Here is a 14,900-nt window from a genome sequence, read left to right as displayed (position 1 = left end):
CTTTGAATGAAATAGTAATACATGAGGAAATGATGACATTTCAACTAACAAAATTTAATCATGAACCTGGGCCATTAATCTCAAGATAATCACTGGAGAAAATCTCTATTATTTAAGTTCTTGCCAAGAATGACTTTAGTCTGGACATATTTTGATTTGTCTTCCTTGAACCACTCCAAGGACCAGCAGCTATTCTAGAAACCCATTGTATTAAGTCGTGTCATTTAGGATAAAGTGAAATGGTTCATCCAAGTCATAACCACTCACTCCTCCAGGAGGAAAAATACAAGTGTGGCTTGGTTGTCTATTTTCAGATTTACAGGTTCTTTAATTAAATCGATGAAAGATCTCATTGACACTTTCTCCCACATTCACAGTCAAAACTTTATACTATAGGGTCTTGGTACAGTGCCTAGCTCTGAGGAAGCAGTGTACACAACAGGTATAATTATATTGTTTTTGGAGTTGATGGGATCCTCCATCAATTGGAGTACTAGAATTAGTTAAAAAAAATGTGCACTTACACACATGGTTATTTAATATGTGCCTGCACATACAACACACTTTGGAGGCATTCTAGAAAGAGCAGGCTGCGTAGTAACTATACTTCCTAGTAAAAATTTAATAATTGGAGGCCTCCCTGGTGGCACAAGAGGTTAAGTTTTAGCACTATGAAGCTATTGGCAGCAACTGCAGCACAAGTTCAATCCCCAGTCAGGGAGCTACCCACATGGCACAGCAGACCTCTCCTGACTCGCCCACTGCTCCCCTCTGCAGTGTATTTCAATAGATCTGCCTGTACTGCTCCCCACTCTGTCTCTGGTGAATGTTCTCACTCCCTGCACCTCTGGCCTACACCCCAGCTCTTGTATGCATTAATAAATAAATCTTTTAAAAAATTCAATAACTGATGAAATCAAAACCTGTCTGGGAAGTTCATTTTTCTTTTATTATAGTATACTTTTGACTTGAAGAATATTCTAGCAAAACTTTTGCCTGAAGTTAATCTAAGAGATTACAGATTCAGAGGGAATCAACTGCCCACTGGGAGCTGTGAACTCACTCTCTGTTTTCATTTATTCTGGAACAAACTCTGGTATGGATGATGTCATTTTTGGAGTCAGTGGGTTTGAAGTGTGGGGTCCTTGGGTCCATTCTGGGAAAGGTTTCACCAGAGCTCCGCCAGGCATTGGCATCTAAGGATCTTGGTTTCTATAGCTGGGTCAATGACTATGCTAATCTCCTCTCCCCCGCCTCCAGCTCCTGGCATTGTGTGAGCCAGGTTTTTGGTTTTGTGGTGCCTCTTTCCAGTTTTTCTATTCTTGTCCTCCATCCTGGGCATGCAAGCTTTGATGATCAGGGTTCAAAGGGGCCTTACCTTTTCGAAGTAAAGATAATTCACTTGCTCTATTCATTTGCTGAAAATGAGCCAACAATCCTCCAAGCCAGAGGTGAGGGTGGCGCCCACTCAGTCTACTGCCCACAGCTGGGAAGAGTGCCTTTCCACTGTACCCACAGGCTTGCCTCTCAGGGTGACAGTGAGGCTGCAGTGAGTTGCAAATGACATAATGATGTAAAGCCTGACATTTGAATTTTCTTTCTGGAATGCAGTTGCTTGATTTAAGCTTTGATATTGAGGCATCCACTTCAAAGAGGGCTTGCCAGACAAGTGACTGCCTCCCCCACCAAGTCTCTTCTGTTTTACAAATCAAAGTTGACTTAGATTAACTGACTGACTGTGACTGACTTATAGCTCTTCCTTTTTCCATTATTCTTTTTTTGGCTTTCCCAAGCTGAAACTTCCCTTCTGATGTTTACACTCACCAATGAAGAGTGAACCCCCCAAAAGCCTCAATCTCTCCCACTCTTGACTCAAGTGAAAGCAGGTCTCCAGGCCTGTGGTGTGTGTGCTCACTCTTACCCTGTTATAGGGAAACCCCAATGTGGAATGGGGTGGTCTGAATGTGGGTTCTAACACTCCCACATGCATAAAAGGGACTTATCAGAAGACTCAACTGCAGGCACACACAAGAAGGTTAATAAAGAGTTTACTTACAAAAAGGGGAAATGAAGAATAACTCAGGGTGAAAGAGAGAGAAATTGGTGAATGCATCCTACCAGTTCTGCTGAGCTGGAACCCCAATAGCATGCTAAAAGCTGGTGAAAAACCAAGGGACTCCCCCAAGGCCCACTTGTCTAGTTATACACCAAATCTGGCCGCTTAACTCCACCTAGTTCCCAGCAGCTCTCCCTTCAGTGGTGATGACATTATGGGATTTGTCGTCCTTGGTGTCTTGTATCTCTTTGGTCTGGGGTCGGGGTGGAGCCCATACAATCTGTGTTTGTGGAGTTCGTTCAGGACATCCTCTCCTCCCAACAAGCCTACCCATGATCTTCTGTGATCTTGTTAAGTAGTTTCCAGATCTTGTTAAGTAGTAAATCCCTTTTTATTTTTTCCAGTTTCCTGAATAGTTGTGACATCCCATCACAGAATGAGGGCACAGCCAGCTTGCTGCACCCATAAATAGGTGCGGGGTGGTGGTGCGGGGTGTTCTGCTGAGTGGTGCGGGGTGTTCTGCTTTTGTCAGGTTTTACCCTAAACCTCAGTGGGGACTTGGGATGGTTTTGATGGCTTCAGGGTGAAGTGAATGAATCTACACTTTGGGTTGTATTTCCCCATCTACCTACTGCACAGTAGGCATGTTAAGCTGAGTTGAGTTGTCCTTGATGCTTCTTGAAGTTCAGTTTCTACTTAATAGCTGACATTGAGAGCAAAGACTGGACTCTGTGTGTGTGTGTACAAAGTGGAGACCCCACTGCTCTTGGCTATGCTGCCACCTGGGGAGAATCATTCATACTCGGGGTCCTAAAATTCACTCATATTGGGAATGTGGAATGTGGGGAAGCTGTTGAACTGAGATAGAAACTAAAATGGTCTCCAAGGGAGATAAGCAAAAAGGCAGAGGCTCAGGGGGTGCCTAAGGGGCCCTGAATAGGCTTGTAAGGTGTGTGTCCACCCATTCTGCACAAAGACGAGGTGCCAATGTTCTCCATGATATGGGAGTCACTATGCTGCAAGTTCATGTTGACCTATTTCCACGACTAGGTTTCGTAATTTAAACTTCTTCTTTTCTGTGAGAAACTTCTATTTTGATGTGAGAAGAGATGCTATCTTGAATTTCTGGTGCCTTTTCTCATTCACATTGCACAATTCTATAGTTTCTAACACAACATGACAACATTTGGAATATCTCACAGGGCACAGTTTTCCGTGCAGGAAGCCTGTTATTGAGTATAATTTCTTTTGCCCAAGTTCCCACTGGGTGGAAAGGGAGAAAGGCATGCTGAAATCTCTTAAAGCTGCCCTTTCTAAAACCTCCAAGACCGGTATTGTTAACATACAATGACTAAACTTTACCAAGGGAGCAATAATGCACACCCCACACAATTCATCCATCTAAAGCACACAATTCAATAGTTTATTGAAGAGAGTTGGACAGTCATCACCAAGGTCATTTTTAGAACATTGTTATTTACTCTAAAAAGAACCTCTCCCCAATATCCATGAGCAGCAGCTACATTGATTTTCCCCAAACCTCCCCTATTCCAGAAAACCGCTAAAGCAATTTCTGTGTCTATCATTTTGCTTTGGAATTTCATGGACTTGAATCATATAATACGTGGTCTTTTATGTCTGACTTCAAATGTTTGCAAGGTTAACTCTCATGTTGCTGCTTTATAGCTATTTTGTTCTTTTTATGGATGAGTAAAATTCTATTATATGGCTACACGGTCACGCGTTGCTTAGTGACAGGCATATGTTCAGAGAAACGCCTTGCTTGGTGATTTTATCTTTGTGTGAATGTCATGGAGTGGAACTTTTGCGGGGAGAGGATGTCCTGAATGAACTCAACAAACACAGGTTTTATGGGCTCCACCCCCATCCCAGGCCAAAGAGATACAAGACACCAAGAACTACAAATCCCATAATGTCATCACTGGAGAGGATTGCTGGGAACTGAGGGTGCAGTTAAGCAGCCAGGTTTGGCATGCAACCAGACAAGTGGGCCTGGGCAGGGGGTGGCTGGTTTTTCGCCGGTTTTCAGCATGCAATTGGGGTGCAATTGGGGTTCTAGATCAGCGGAACTGGTAGGACGCATTCACCAATTTATCTCTCTCTCTCGACCTGGGTCTTTCTTCTCTTCATTTCCCCTTTTTGTAAACCCTTTATTAGCTTTTCTGTGTGTGCCTGCAGCTGAGTCTCATTCTCAGTACCTTTAAAGCATGCAGGTGAGGACCCACACTCAAGCCACCCCACTCCACCTTGGGGTTCCCTGTAACAGAACTACATAAACCTAGACCGTACAGTCCATCACACACGTAGGCCACATGGGTACTGGACCACCGTTATATATGTGGTGTGTCATGGATTGAGATGTTGTTAAGTGAAGTATGACTGTTCATTTTATCTATGTATTCAGAGCCTGAAAATCTGGACATTTGGGTTGTTTCTGCTATTTGGCTATTATGACTAATGTTTAATATTATGACAATAAATGTCAATGTACAAGTGGGCTTATGTTTTATTTCTTTTGGCCATACACCTAGGAATGGAATTGCTCAGTATGACTATATATTATATATATATAAAAAATATGTATTACATTATTGTTCATTTTTGTACAATGTTTGCTTTCTCCTCTCAGGTGGAGTCACCATAGAATTCCCACCGCCAATTCACCTGTGCACCATCACCATAGTCCCTTGTGCTCCTCCCCCTCCTATTTTGATCTCCCTTGCAGAATGTTTCTCATTTATAGTTTCCTGTTAATTCTGGTTTATTTATTTATTATTATTTTGTTTCCCCTGATCCCTTATTTGGTTCCCCTATACTCCTCCTATAAGTGAAATCATCCTATATTCTTCTTTTTCCTTCTAATTTATTTTCATCCATGTTGCTGGGAATGGCATCAGTTTATCTTTTTGATTGCTGAGTAATATTCCATTGTTTATATACCACATCTTCTCAATCCAGTCATCTATTTGTGGGCATTTGGGTTGTTCCCATAGCTTACCTATTGTAAACAGTGCTGCAATAAACATAGGGGTGCAGGTATCTTTTTGAATTAATGTTTTTGTGACCTTTGGGTAGATTCCTGGGAGTGGAATTGCTGGGCCATATGGTAGCTCCATTTTTAGTAGTGGTTGGACCAGTTTGCATTCCCACCAGCAGTGTAGCTTTTAATTGTAAAAAAAAATATTGGTACATATTTCTTAAACTGAGTGTGGAGGTATGGGTATTCTCTGTGATATAATTTTTTTTCTTTTTTGCATAGAAGAACTGGAGTGTAGACCAGAGGTACAGGGGGTGAGAGAATTCACCAGATCCAGATTGGGGAGCAGAATAGGTGGATCTACTGAAATACACTGCTGAGGGGAGCAGTGGGTGAGACAGGAGAGGTCTGCTGCGCCAATGTGGGTTAGCTCCCTGGCCGGGGATTGAACTCAGGCCATTGCAGTGATAGTGCTGAGACTTAACTCCCAGGCCACCAAGGGACACCTTGTAACATAATTCTTCATACCCTACAAGTATTTTACAACATTCTTTTAGATCTACTCAGTATTTATTAAAACCAAAAATAACCCCTCCTTCAGTAGTAATAAAAGTTTTCAATGTGCAATATTGGTCAATCACTTGGAACTACATAGGTATTTATTTATACATTCTTTGTAGTTTTTCTATTCCATTTAAAATTTGCCATATGTTATAAATTCTTTCCTTATAATTCTTATTTTTAGATATATGTTAGTAATGTGAAGAGGAGAATTGATGCAAAAGTCTAGACTATTCCACACATGCCTTCCATCTGAACAGTATGGTTGTACAAATGAGATGGCTCCCAGGAGCCCTTGCATTTCCTTACTGGTAAATGTCACTTAGCTCTTGGGGGTAACCCACTCTTGAGCCCAGAGTCTAGCTGATGGAATTTTATTGCTCTATTTTTGCCTCATTCCTTCCTTGAGTGACCAGGGATGGGCCACATTGTGTGTAGCCAGCTGTTTACAGAGCAGGTGATGACATAACCAAAGCATGAAGAATTTTATGATGCCCCTTCAATAGTTTAGGAAACATTTTCTTGGATATTTCTTTAGCTCTGACCTCTATCCATTTGGCCCCATTTTCAACTTCAACCCCAGTTTAAGTCTCTCGAGGCTCTATTATTTGCACTGTGAGATGCAAAGTCCTTTTAAGTTGCTTCTTCAGGCAGAACCCCTTGGTTCAGACTCATCAGTATTTCCAACTGTCCACTAAAAGGCTGCTATTCTGGCCAACTCACTGTATTTCCTCTTAACACAATCTCTAGTTTTCTTCTCCATGGCCTGGCTTATGGTCTCAGTTCTTTCTTTCTTTCTTTCTTTTTTAAAGATTTATTTATTTATTTATTTATTTAGACAGGGCGGGGAACAGAACAGGCAGACTGACGAAATACACTGCTAAGGGAGCAGCGGGCGAGACAGGAGAGGTCTGCCGCACCATGTGGGACCCTCACTGGCCGGCCAGGGATTGAACCAGTGCTTCAGAGGCTGTGGGCAGCCCAGTGCTCAACTGCTGTGCCACCAGGGAGGCCCCTCTCATTTCATTCTTGTTCTTCATTTACACTGCATTTCCTTATTCTTCCTTTCTTCTCAGCCACCACCTCTATTTTGATCAATGTAAAAGTTTTGTGATCCTAAAGGGCTAGTCCATGCCAGGGCTCTGTCATTACTGTGGATTACGTAACAGCAACATGTATTTAAGTGGGGGAGAGTTCATTCATTATAAGAGACCCGAGGCAGACTTTCTAAAACATACATTGTCTGGATAACCGATTTCACATTCTTTTTTGTTTTATCCATAAAGATGGGATTTTTCTTTCAAGTTTAGAATAAACCAGTTAACAGACTTCGAAGGGAATCGATAATGAACTATGTGAAGTTTTAGGGACAGTTATCTAACAAGTGATCAACTGAAAATTTGGCCAGTAAAAGCAGGTACGTACCTGTGTTTGTAGTCCTTCAAGACCCTGTTGGTGTAAAAGGTGGCCGCGTCATTCATCTCCTTGACATAAGGACCGGGTTTGGGGGACTGAGAGAACAGGACCATCACCCAAGCATAGAAGGGAAAAAAAAATAGGATAAGAAAGAAAATGACTTCAAGAAAAAGAAAAAGAGTGGAGATGTCGATTTGAAAGTTGGAGGCAAATTTTGCTCCGCCAAGACTGATGAAACACTTTTCCCATCTCAGAATACAAAGCACTGAACTTCAAACAGGCCAAGAAAGAGCTGGAGGAGGAGGGAGCCTGCAGGCTGAGCTCTCCTAGCACTCCCCTATGTTACAAGGTGCAGGGGCCACGTTCCTTCTGGACTCACCACGGCTATCCACCCCAGCGCAGGGATGCTCTCGCTGACCGCGGAGAGATGATTGAACATTTCACTCCCCCGGTTTCTCTCTCTGAAAGTCTGGATTTCTTGAATCTTTTCTGATATTGGTTTCAGAAGTGCAGCCACGTCATTCTGTAAGCAAACCAGGAGGAGTGGTTTAATAAGGACAGAGAGAAACACAGCAGGTGTCCAGGGACCTAAAAGGAGTATGTAACCATCTTGTGGATTTTTTAAAAATTATTTTTAGTGATGTACCACTATTTTACATGCTCGCTTGTTTTCACAATATAGGATATGATACATGATAGCCATAATATAGGATATATCACATGATATACACAATACAGGGTATATTACATGGTTCTCCCACCACCCGAGCACCCACAGCCCTCCTCCATAGTCCATTGTGCTCTCCAGCCCTCCTACTTTTAACCCCTCACAGAGATGCCTCACATCTATGGTTGACCAAGTTTCAAGGGTCAGTTTTAAATTTTGTCTCAGTCTATCCTTTGGTTTCTCTGCATTCCACATATAATAGAATCCACTGGAATTCATCTTTCTCTTCTGGCTCACTTTTGTTGTTGTTATGGTGACACTGTGTTTTCATTTTCTGAAGTATAAAATGGCACACATATTTTTTTTTAGATATATTTTATTTATTTGTGCATACAAGGGCTGGGTTGTAAGCCAGAGGTGTGTGTGTGTGGGGTGTGTGTATGTGAAAGAGAGGACTCATCAGAGTCAGAGTGGGGAGCAGAACAGGAAGACTGAACTACACTGCTGCAAGGAGAGCAGCGGGCAAGTCAGGAGAGGTCTGCTGTGCCATGTGGGTAGCTCCCTGGCCGGGGATTAAACTTGTGCTGCAGAGGTGCGGATTGCTTCATAGGTTGTGTCTTAACCCCGTGCGCCACCAGGGAGACCCGATTTGTTCTCTCTTAACAAGGTAGGAAAAGGTACTGCGAAGAGATGGCTCAGGCTTAGAATGGGGTTGTTTGGGTTCAAGTCCTGGCTTCTCAGGGTACTACACATGACCAGTATTGTCTATGGTTCGTGATCTCATCTGCAAACTGGTATTGATACTGGCACCCACTGCCCAGGGCTGTTAAGAGGAGTAAATGAGAGAACGTGTGTGTACTTGGTACAGACGGGAACAGTGTGTACACTTAACAACTGGTAGGTGATCTGTAGGGAATCTGCTTGGGGTCAAATACTATCAGTTAAAAAGACTCTGACTAAATTCACTGACCAGCTCTTTCCTACTTTTTATATGCAAACAGAGAGAGGCTTCCTAATTGAGATATGCAGGTGGAGAAGAAGCATGTTTTTGTTTGGGAGAAACACAGAGAAAGAAACCAACATGTGCTCAAGGCTCAGTGGACTTTCTAAACCCTTCCATATGGAATGAGGGAAGAAGAGAAACTGTGACTGTGGATGCTGGCGAGGTCTTGTGGGACTTTCACGAGCACCTTCCCACCTCCTCACTTTCCCTTCTGTTTGTTACAAAGAAAGATTTTATAGATTTGGCATGAAGACCCTGAACTGGGGTTGTAATAGAATGACTGGGTCCTTCCCAAACTCAAATGTTGAGGTCCTAACTCCTGGCACCTCAGAAAGTGACTGTATTTGGAAGTAGGGTCTTTGAAAGGTAATTAGGTTAAAATGAAGTCAGTAGGGTGGGTCCAGATCTAATAAGACTGCTGTTTTTAAGAGAAGGGATGACTAGGACACAGGAGGCCTCAGAAGAAACCACCAATGTAGATACCTTGATCTCAAACTTCTAGTCTCCAGAACTGAGAAAATAGATTTCTGTTTAAGTCAACTAGTTTTGCGTTACTGTGCTCTGGCACCCTACCCAACTAATATCAGGGTACAGTGTCAGTACAAGAAAAGCAAACAAACACCTCCAAACCCTCATCAACAATAAACCAAAAACATTCCTTGCCCTAATCATACCTATTTCGTGTTTTTTAATGGTTGCCAAAAGTCAGGTTTAAATACTCTCCCTTGAATTTCAATCTTTAGAAGACAGAAATATTTCCCTCTTGAAGGGATTCTTTTTTAGTTCAAATTCAACACCTAGTCAAAGGAGTGTTACAGGTTCCCCCAGAAGGCAGCTGATTTCTAATTATGGCAGAACTACTAAAAAGCATCCTGGTTTTCTCCCCAAATTTGGTTAGCCTTAATATTCTTGATGCAATGGCATTTCTGAGAAAGGTCAGAACATAGGACTTGATGGTAACCTGGCCTATTTTCCCAAAGGAAAAAGATCCAGAAATGGTGTATTTACAATATTTGATAGATTTATTATTATTTTTTAAAAATTTATTTATTTATACAAGAACTGGGGCACAGGCCAGATGCGCGGGAGGGTGAGAGGATTCACCAGAGACATAGTGGGGAGCAGAACAGGCAGACTGACTGAAATACACTGCTGAGGGGAGCAGGAGGCAAGACAGGAGGGGTCTGCTGCGCCATGTGGGCTTCTCCCCGGCCAGCCGGGATCGAACCTGCGCTGCAGAGGCTGCGGACAGCTTCACAGTGCTGCGCTCAACTGCCTGTGCCACTGGGAGGCCCAACAATATTTGATAGATTTATTAAGGCTGCCTTTTTTTTATCTCTAACTTCCCAAGAACAAACTCTCAAGTGGGAGGAGACAAGAGCATTGGAAAGATATTCTATATTGGTTATCTGATGAAAGCTTCAGAAAGATTGAGAAAGTTTCCTTTTGCCTTCATTTGACAATCACATGAGGAATTATCTTCTTTAAAAAAAAAAGCACTGCAGAGAGAGCAATTAAGTACAATTGCTATTGGCACAAATAAACAAGACAGCTTTTATTCTGTGCCAATAGATAGATTTCTCCTTACTTTAAAGTGGCCTTATAGTTCCAGCTTATCGTGAACTCTCACAGCTGCAATAAAAAATAGAGAACATTACAATTTATGGTGTGAATCTTAAGGCTGATCGTGTGGGATGTCAGATGAAAAGTGAATGGGGAGACTTAGAGGTATTTCCACCTGTTGAAGTATTAAGTATATATTAGATATGTGCAATAAATACAGGTCAAGCTGCACTGATGTCAACACTACAAAAGGCCTTTGCATGGACTTGATACATATTTAAGGTGTCCTGGATCTTCACATAGTTCCACTTAGATTTTTTAAAAACTTCATTACTCAGATTCTTTTCATTCTGAGAGTAGTTTCCTTGAAAGAAAATTTTCAAGGTTCACGTGAAGATTAGCTGAAAAGTCTTCCCTAGTGTTCTCCGGGTTCTGTGACTTTCACAGAAGGCAAAAAATAGCCAAAATTGGGGAGAGTTCAAGCACAAATTGCCAGTTTCCGCAAATGTTTCCACGAGTGAGCTTAGCTTGATGGGACTGTATTTTGGAGCATGTTTCAGGGCTGAATTCTTTATGACCCTAGTTTCTTTTAAAGTTGAAGGATTGCGATCCACTATCAGCTTCATCTCAGTTGAGCTCCAGAAATAAAGTAAAATTACAGAGCTTTATCAGCAAGCTTTGGAGAAACTTTACCCAAAAGGAAACTAAATTTCTACTCATGCTGCTTTTTAAAAGATGGAACAAACTGGGAGTTTGACCTCAAAGATGTGTCACTGAGTAAAATGAAGCAAGCCTGTTATTTCTGCAGTCCAGAGTTCTTGTGTGTTCTACAAGAGGCTGGAAATGGATCAATCTGTCGTTACTTCTTTTCAAATAAGTTCTGTTTTGGATGATAAAATTAATATATGGTCTTTGTGAAACATTAGAAAAATACAGATGGGAAAACACATTCTTAAATCTACCACTTGGAGGAAAGCACAGCTAATCATTATTTTAAAGATTTATTTATTTATGTGCTGAAGAACTGGAGTGTAGACCAGAGGTACGGGATGGTGGTGAGAAGATTCACAGAGACAGAGTGGGGAGCAGAACAGGCAGACTGACTGAAATAAACTGCTGAGGGGAGCAGCAGGGAGACAGGAGAGATCTGCTGCGCCATGTGGGTCAGCTCCCTGGCTGGGATCAAACTCAGGCTGTGGAAGTGATAGTGCTGAGATTTAACACCTAGGCCACCAGGGAATCCCCTAATTATTTTTTTTATAGATATAATTATTGGAAAGACCTTCAAAAATAACAATAATTAATTAAAATAATGGTTATTAACATCTTAAGGAATGGCCCTAAGCGCTGAATTCAAGCAGCTCAATTAAAATGAGCATGCACAAAGACAAATAAAAACTTATCAGTGTATTCTTGGCAAGTACTGTGAGAAAGCTCTCATTCCAGAAAGCATGTTTTAAACAAAAGCACTACAAAGACCTACAGAACAACTCAAACAAACTAACAGCATTAAAGTAAAAACTGGACTTTTCAACATGTGGATTCTACCCATACTAAAAATTCTAAGAAAGCACCTATCAAGCAGCCAGTCATACTACCATGTCACCAAACCATACTCAGACTACCATCTTACCAAGGAAGGATCATTATTACTTTGGTTTATATGTTTTCGTGCTAAGTTTTACTAGCTGATTCCACGTGGGTATATGTGTGTACATACGTGTGAGTTATAGCACAGAGAACTTCTGGAATGACATAAATCTGAGTGATAACATAAATTATCTATATAATTTGATTGGTTTCTCCATATAGTATAAATTTTACACATATATGCATCTCTTCTGTAACTAAAGGAAAAGTTTTAAAATATATTAAACAGTTTTGCACCTTCAATGGTAAAAATAAATTTTACAGAGGTACTATATTAAGCCTTTTTCTGATCGTTAGGGAGCAGCTTCAGGAAAACATGTTCAGAAATGATCAGAATAAATTATTCAGATGAAGGAGCGAGCTAATATTTTCTCAGCAAAGATTATCCAAATCAGGAACAGATTTTGCTTATAAGAATACATTATTTGTGCACATTCTAATAAATAAAGTGATTGTTTTCACTATTTTAAGTTAGAAGCAATTTTTCAAAATCAAAAGTGTTAATTGGAGTGAACTTGTTTTGGTGCAGTTGTAGACATTTCCCTAAGCTATTGTCCCTGTGTGTTCTTCTTACATAAAAATTTTCCATTGTCCAGAAACATTTTGGAGGTTTCAAATATGCCTTGTGGAAATAATTTCAAAAACATTTGTACATTTAAGATAACTTGAAGATTTAAAACATTTGCAAAACTGTCACTGAAGACAATCTAAATTAATGAAACCCACTGAATATCACAAATGTACATGAGACTCTGTCCTTCTAGTGCATCACAACAAATTCCTTGGAAGATATTTTTATATGTTCATTGCCTTTACATTCCACATATAATATCTTATTTTACTAGTTGTTAAACCCTCTTAAAAATACACCGAAGAATCCCAAAGATTTATTATCATAATCCTTAACCATCATTCTTTTTTTTTTGAAGATTTATGCATACAAGAACTGGGGTGTAGGCCAAAGATGTGTGTGGGGGTGGTGAGAGGATTCACCAGAGACAGAGTGGGGAACAGAACAGGCAGATTGACCAAAATACACCACTGAGGGGAGCAGCGGGCGAGTCAGGAGAGGTCTGCTGCTCCATGTGGGTCACCTCCCTGTCCTGGGATTGAACTCGTGCTGCTACTTGCTTCATAGTGCTGTGTTAAACCCCTCGCGCCACCAGCAAAGCCCCTTAACCATCAAAGGATAAAACCAAGGAGACTTGATCTTCTGGGGGAATGAATTTGCAGAGTTGCATTGTCTTGAACCTAAGACAGATGTTTCGAATAGCATAAACTCCTTAAAAATATTTTAAAAATTACTTATTTAATTGAAGCAACACTGTATTATATATAACAGCATGTAATTTTCAGGTGCACATCAGTGAAAATCTGTATGTATAAATACTACATGAAGTTCATTGCTAAAAGTCCAGTCCTCTTCTTCACTATACAATCGTCCCCTTGTCTGGACCTACCCACACCTCTCCCCCTTCTTTCAGGTACCACTAATTGATCATATACTATAAAAGTCGATAGTTTTTGCTTTCCCACTCACTGCTGTTTGTCTTTGTTACTGTTCACATGTGTGAAGCCTATTTCTCATCATTTCTAGGTTCTGTGCTATGTTATTTGGGTAAGTCCTTACTCTAAAACCTACAATTTATTCATCAGAACAGAACACTATTCTGCTGTCATCATATGTGGGTCACAATTTTCTCTAAGCTCTCAAAAGTGTAGATATGTGCTATTTTTAAAAAGTCAAGTTAAAAAAAATAAATAAAAATAAAAAGTCAAGTTTAGTGGAAATCTAATCGCTTACACCCACTCTATGACCCATGTGTGCTTAAAATATGGTATATCCTGAGTCTTGCTGCAGCACTAGGGGGTCAAAAGATGGTAAATAGCCCCACAAACTCTTAAGATTAATGGTTCTCCAGGTTCAGACTTATAGTTTTCATTATAGTTGCTCTGGTATATAGTCTTTGAGGTTTTAATTTATTTTAATTTTAATTAATTACTAATGATTATTATTAATTACTATTAATTAAAACAATTAATATTGCCTTACATCATTGTTCATTTTTGTGCAGTAATTTGTTTCTCTCCACTGATGTAGTCCTCATAATTCTCCCGCCTCCATATCACCCATAACTGTCGTCTTTGATTAAAAAGATAATAATCCCATCAGAGAAAACATATCTTATCCACACATGCACTGCTATATGGGTTAACAGATGAACCTGGGGTACATATGCAGTTCTAGGGTAGCTCTCCTGTATGACTGGGTGTGACCAAGGGGTTCCTAGAAAACTCCGGGTTCATGGCAGGGACATGGGATGAGCCTGGGTGAACTGAGATCCAGGAAGGAAGCACTGGGTCAATAACAAGTAATGACAAATGAAGACACACAAAATCATGGCAGAGAAAAACCAGAAGGGAAATTAAGCTGATAAATCAAAAACTTGACCTGGTTTTCCACAATAAGCATAAGAGAATAGAGAAGATGACTCAGAAGGGTCTTATCTTATACTTTGTTATTGTTCCAGCTTACTTTATTGGCCCTGTTGAGAATATGTCAACTCTAACCCTCTCTGGGTGGGTACCATCTGGCTTCTGACATTGATGAATTTCATAATCAGCTATAATTTTACTTAATGGGATTTTGAATGTTCATATTGAGCAGCAGTAGATTTCACTGTGCTTTACTTAAAACACAGACTTCACTTAACTAACAATTGCTAGGGATATAAATTGGAGAAAACTGCCAAACCCATTCAAATGCACACAGCGTTATGTAATTTAAAACAAGATACTGTGATCAGAAATTAGTTCTCTGAAAAGAGAAAAAGATCTTATCTGCCATTATTTTTTTCCTACCAACACTTGTTGAGAACTGACTGTAAGCCAAACACCATGACTGAGCTGGCTTGGAGGTTCCAGCAGGAACGGCCTTGACACTGACAATGGCTGGTCTGGCTCTATTCAGAAAGGGAGGCCTCTT

The 14,900-nt window shown here is 40.6% G+C and overlaps 1 protein-coding gene across 4 annotated transcripts in view; it reads right to left on the bottom strand.

Annotated features, from left to right (window-relative positions):
- CAP2 (cyclase associated actin cytoskeleton regulatory protein 2) overlaps positions 1 to 14,900 on the bottom strand; it is a 154,780-nt gene that overhangs the window by 37,078 nt on the left and 102,802 nt on the right. For all 4 annotated transcript variants that reach the window (XM_054698331.1, XM_054698330.1, XM_037518905.2 and 1 more), the window contains exons 5-6: positions 7,411 to 7,554; positions 7,041 to 7,126 (exon numbers count right to left, since the gene is read on the bottom strand). In XM_054698331.1, coding sequence (XP_054554306.1) covers positions 7,041 to 7,126; positions 7,411 to 7,554 — 230 coding nt within the window. The remainder of the gene's footprint in view (positions 1 to 7,040; positions 7,127 to 7,410; positions 7,555 to 14,900) is intronic.

This window comes from Talpa occidentalis, unplaced genomic scaffold (genome assembly GCF_014898055.3).
Source record: "Talpa occidentalis isolate TD23 unplaced genomic scaffold, MPIMG_talOcc4v2.1 talOcc4.2, whole genome shotgun sequence".
Taxonomy (NCBI): Eukaryota; Metazoa; Chordata; class Mammalia; order Eulipotyphla; family Talpidae; genus Talpa; species Talpa occidentalis.
The sequence above is the reverse complement of the archived record's forward strand: the minus strand, read 5'-3'. Positions and strand labels throughout refer to the sequence as shown.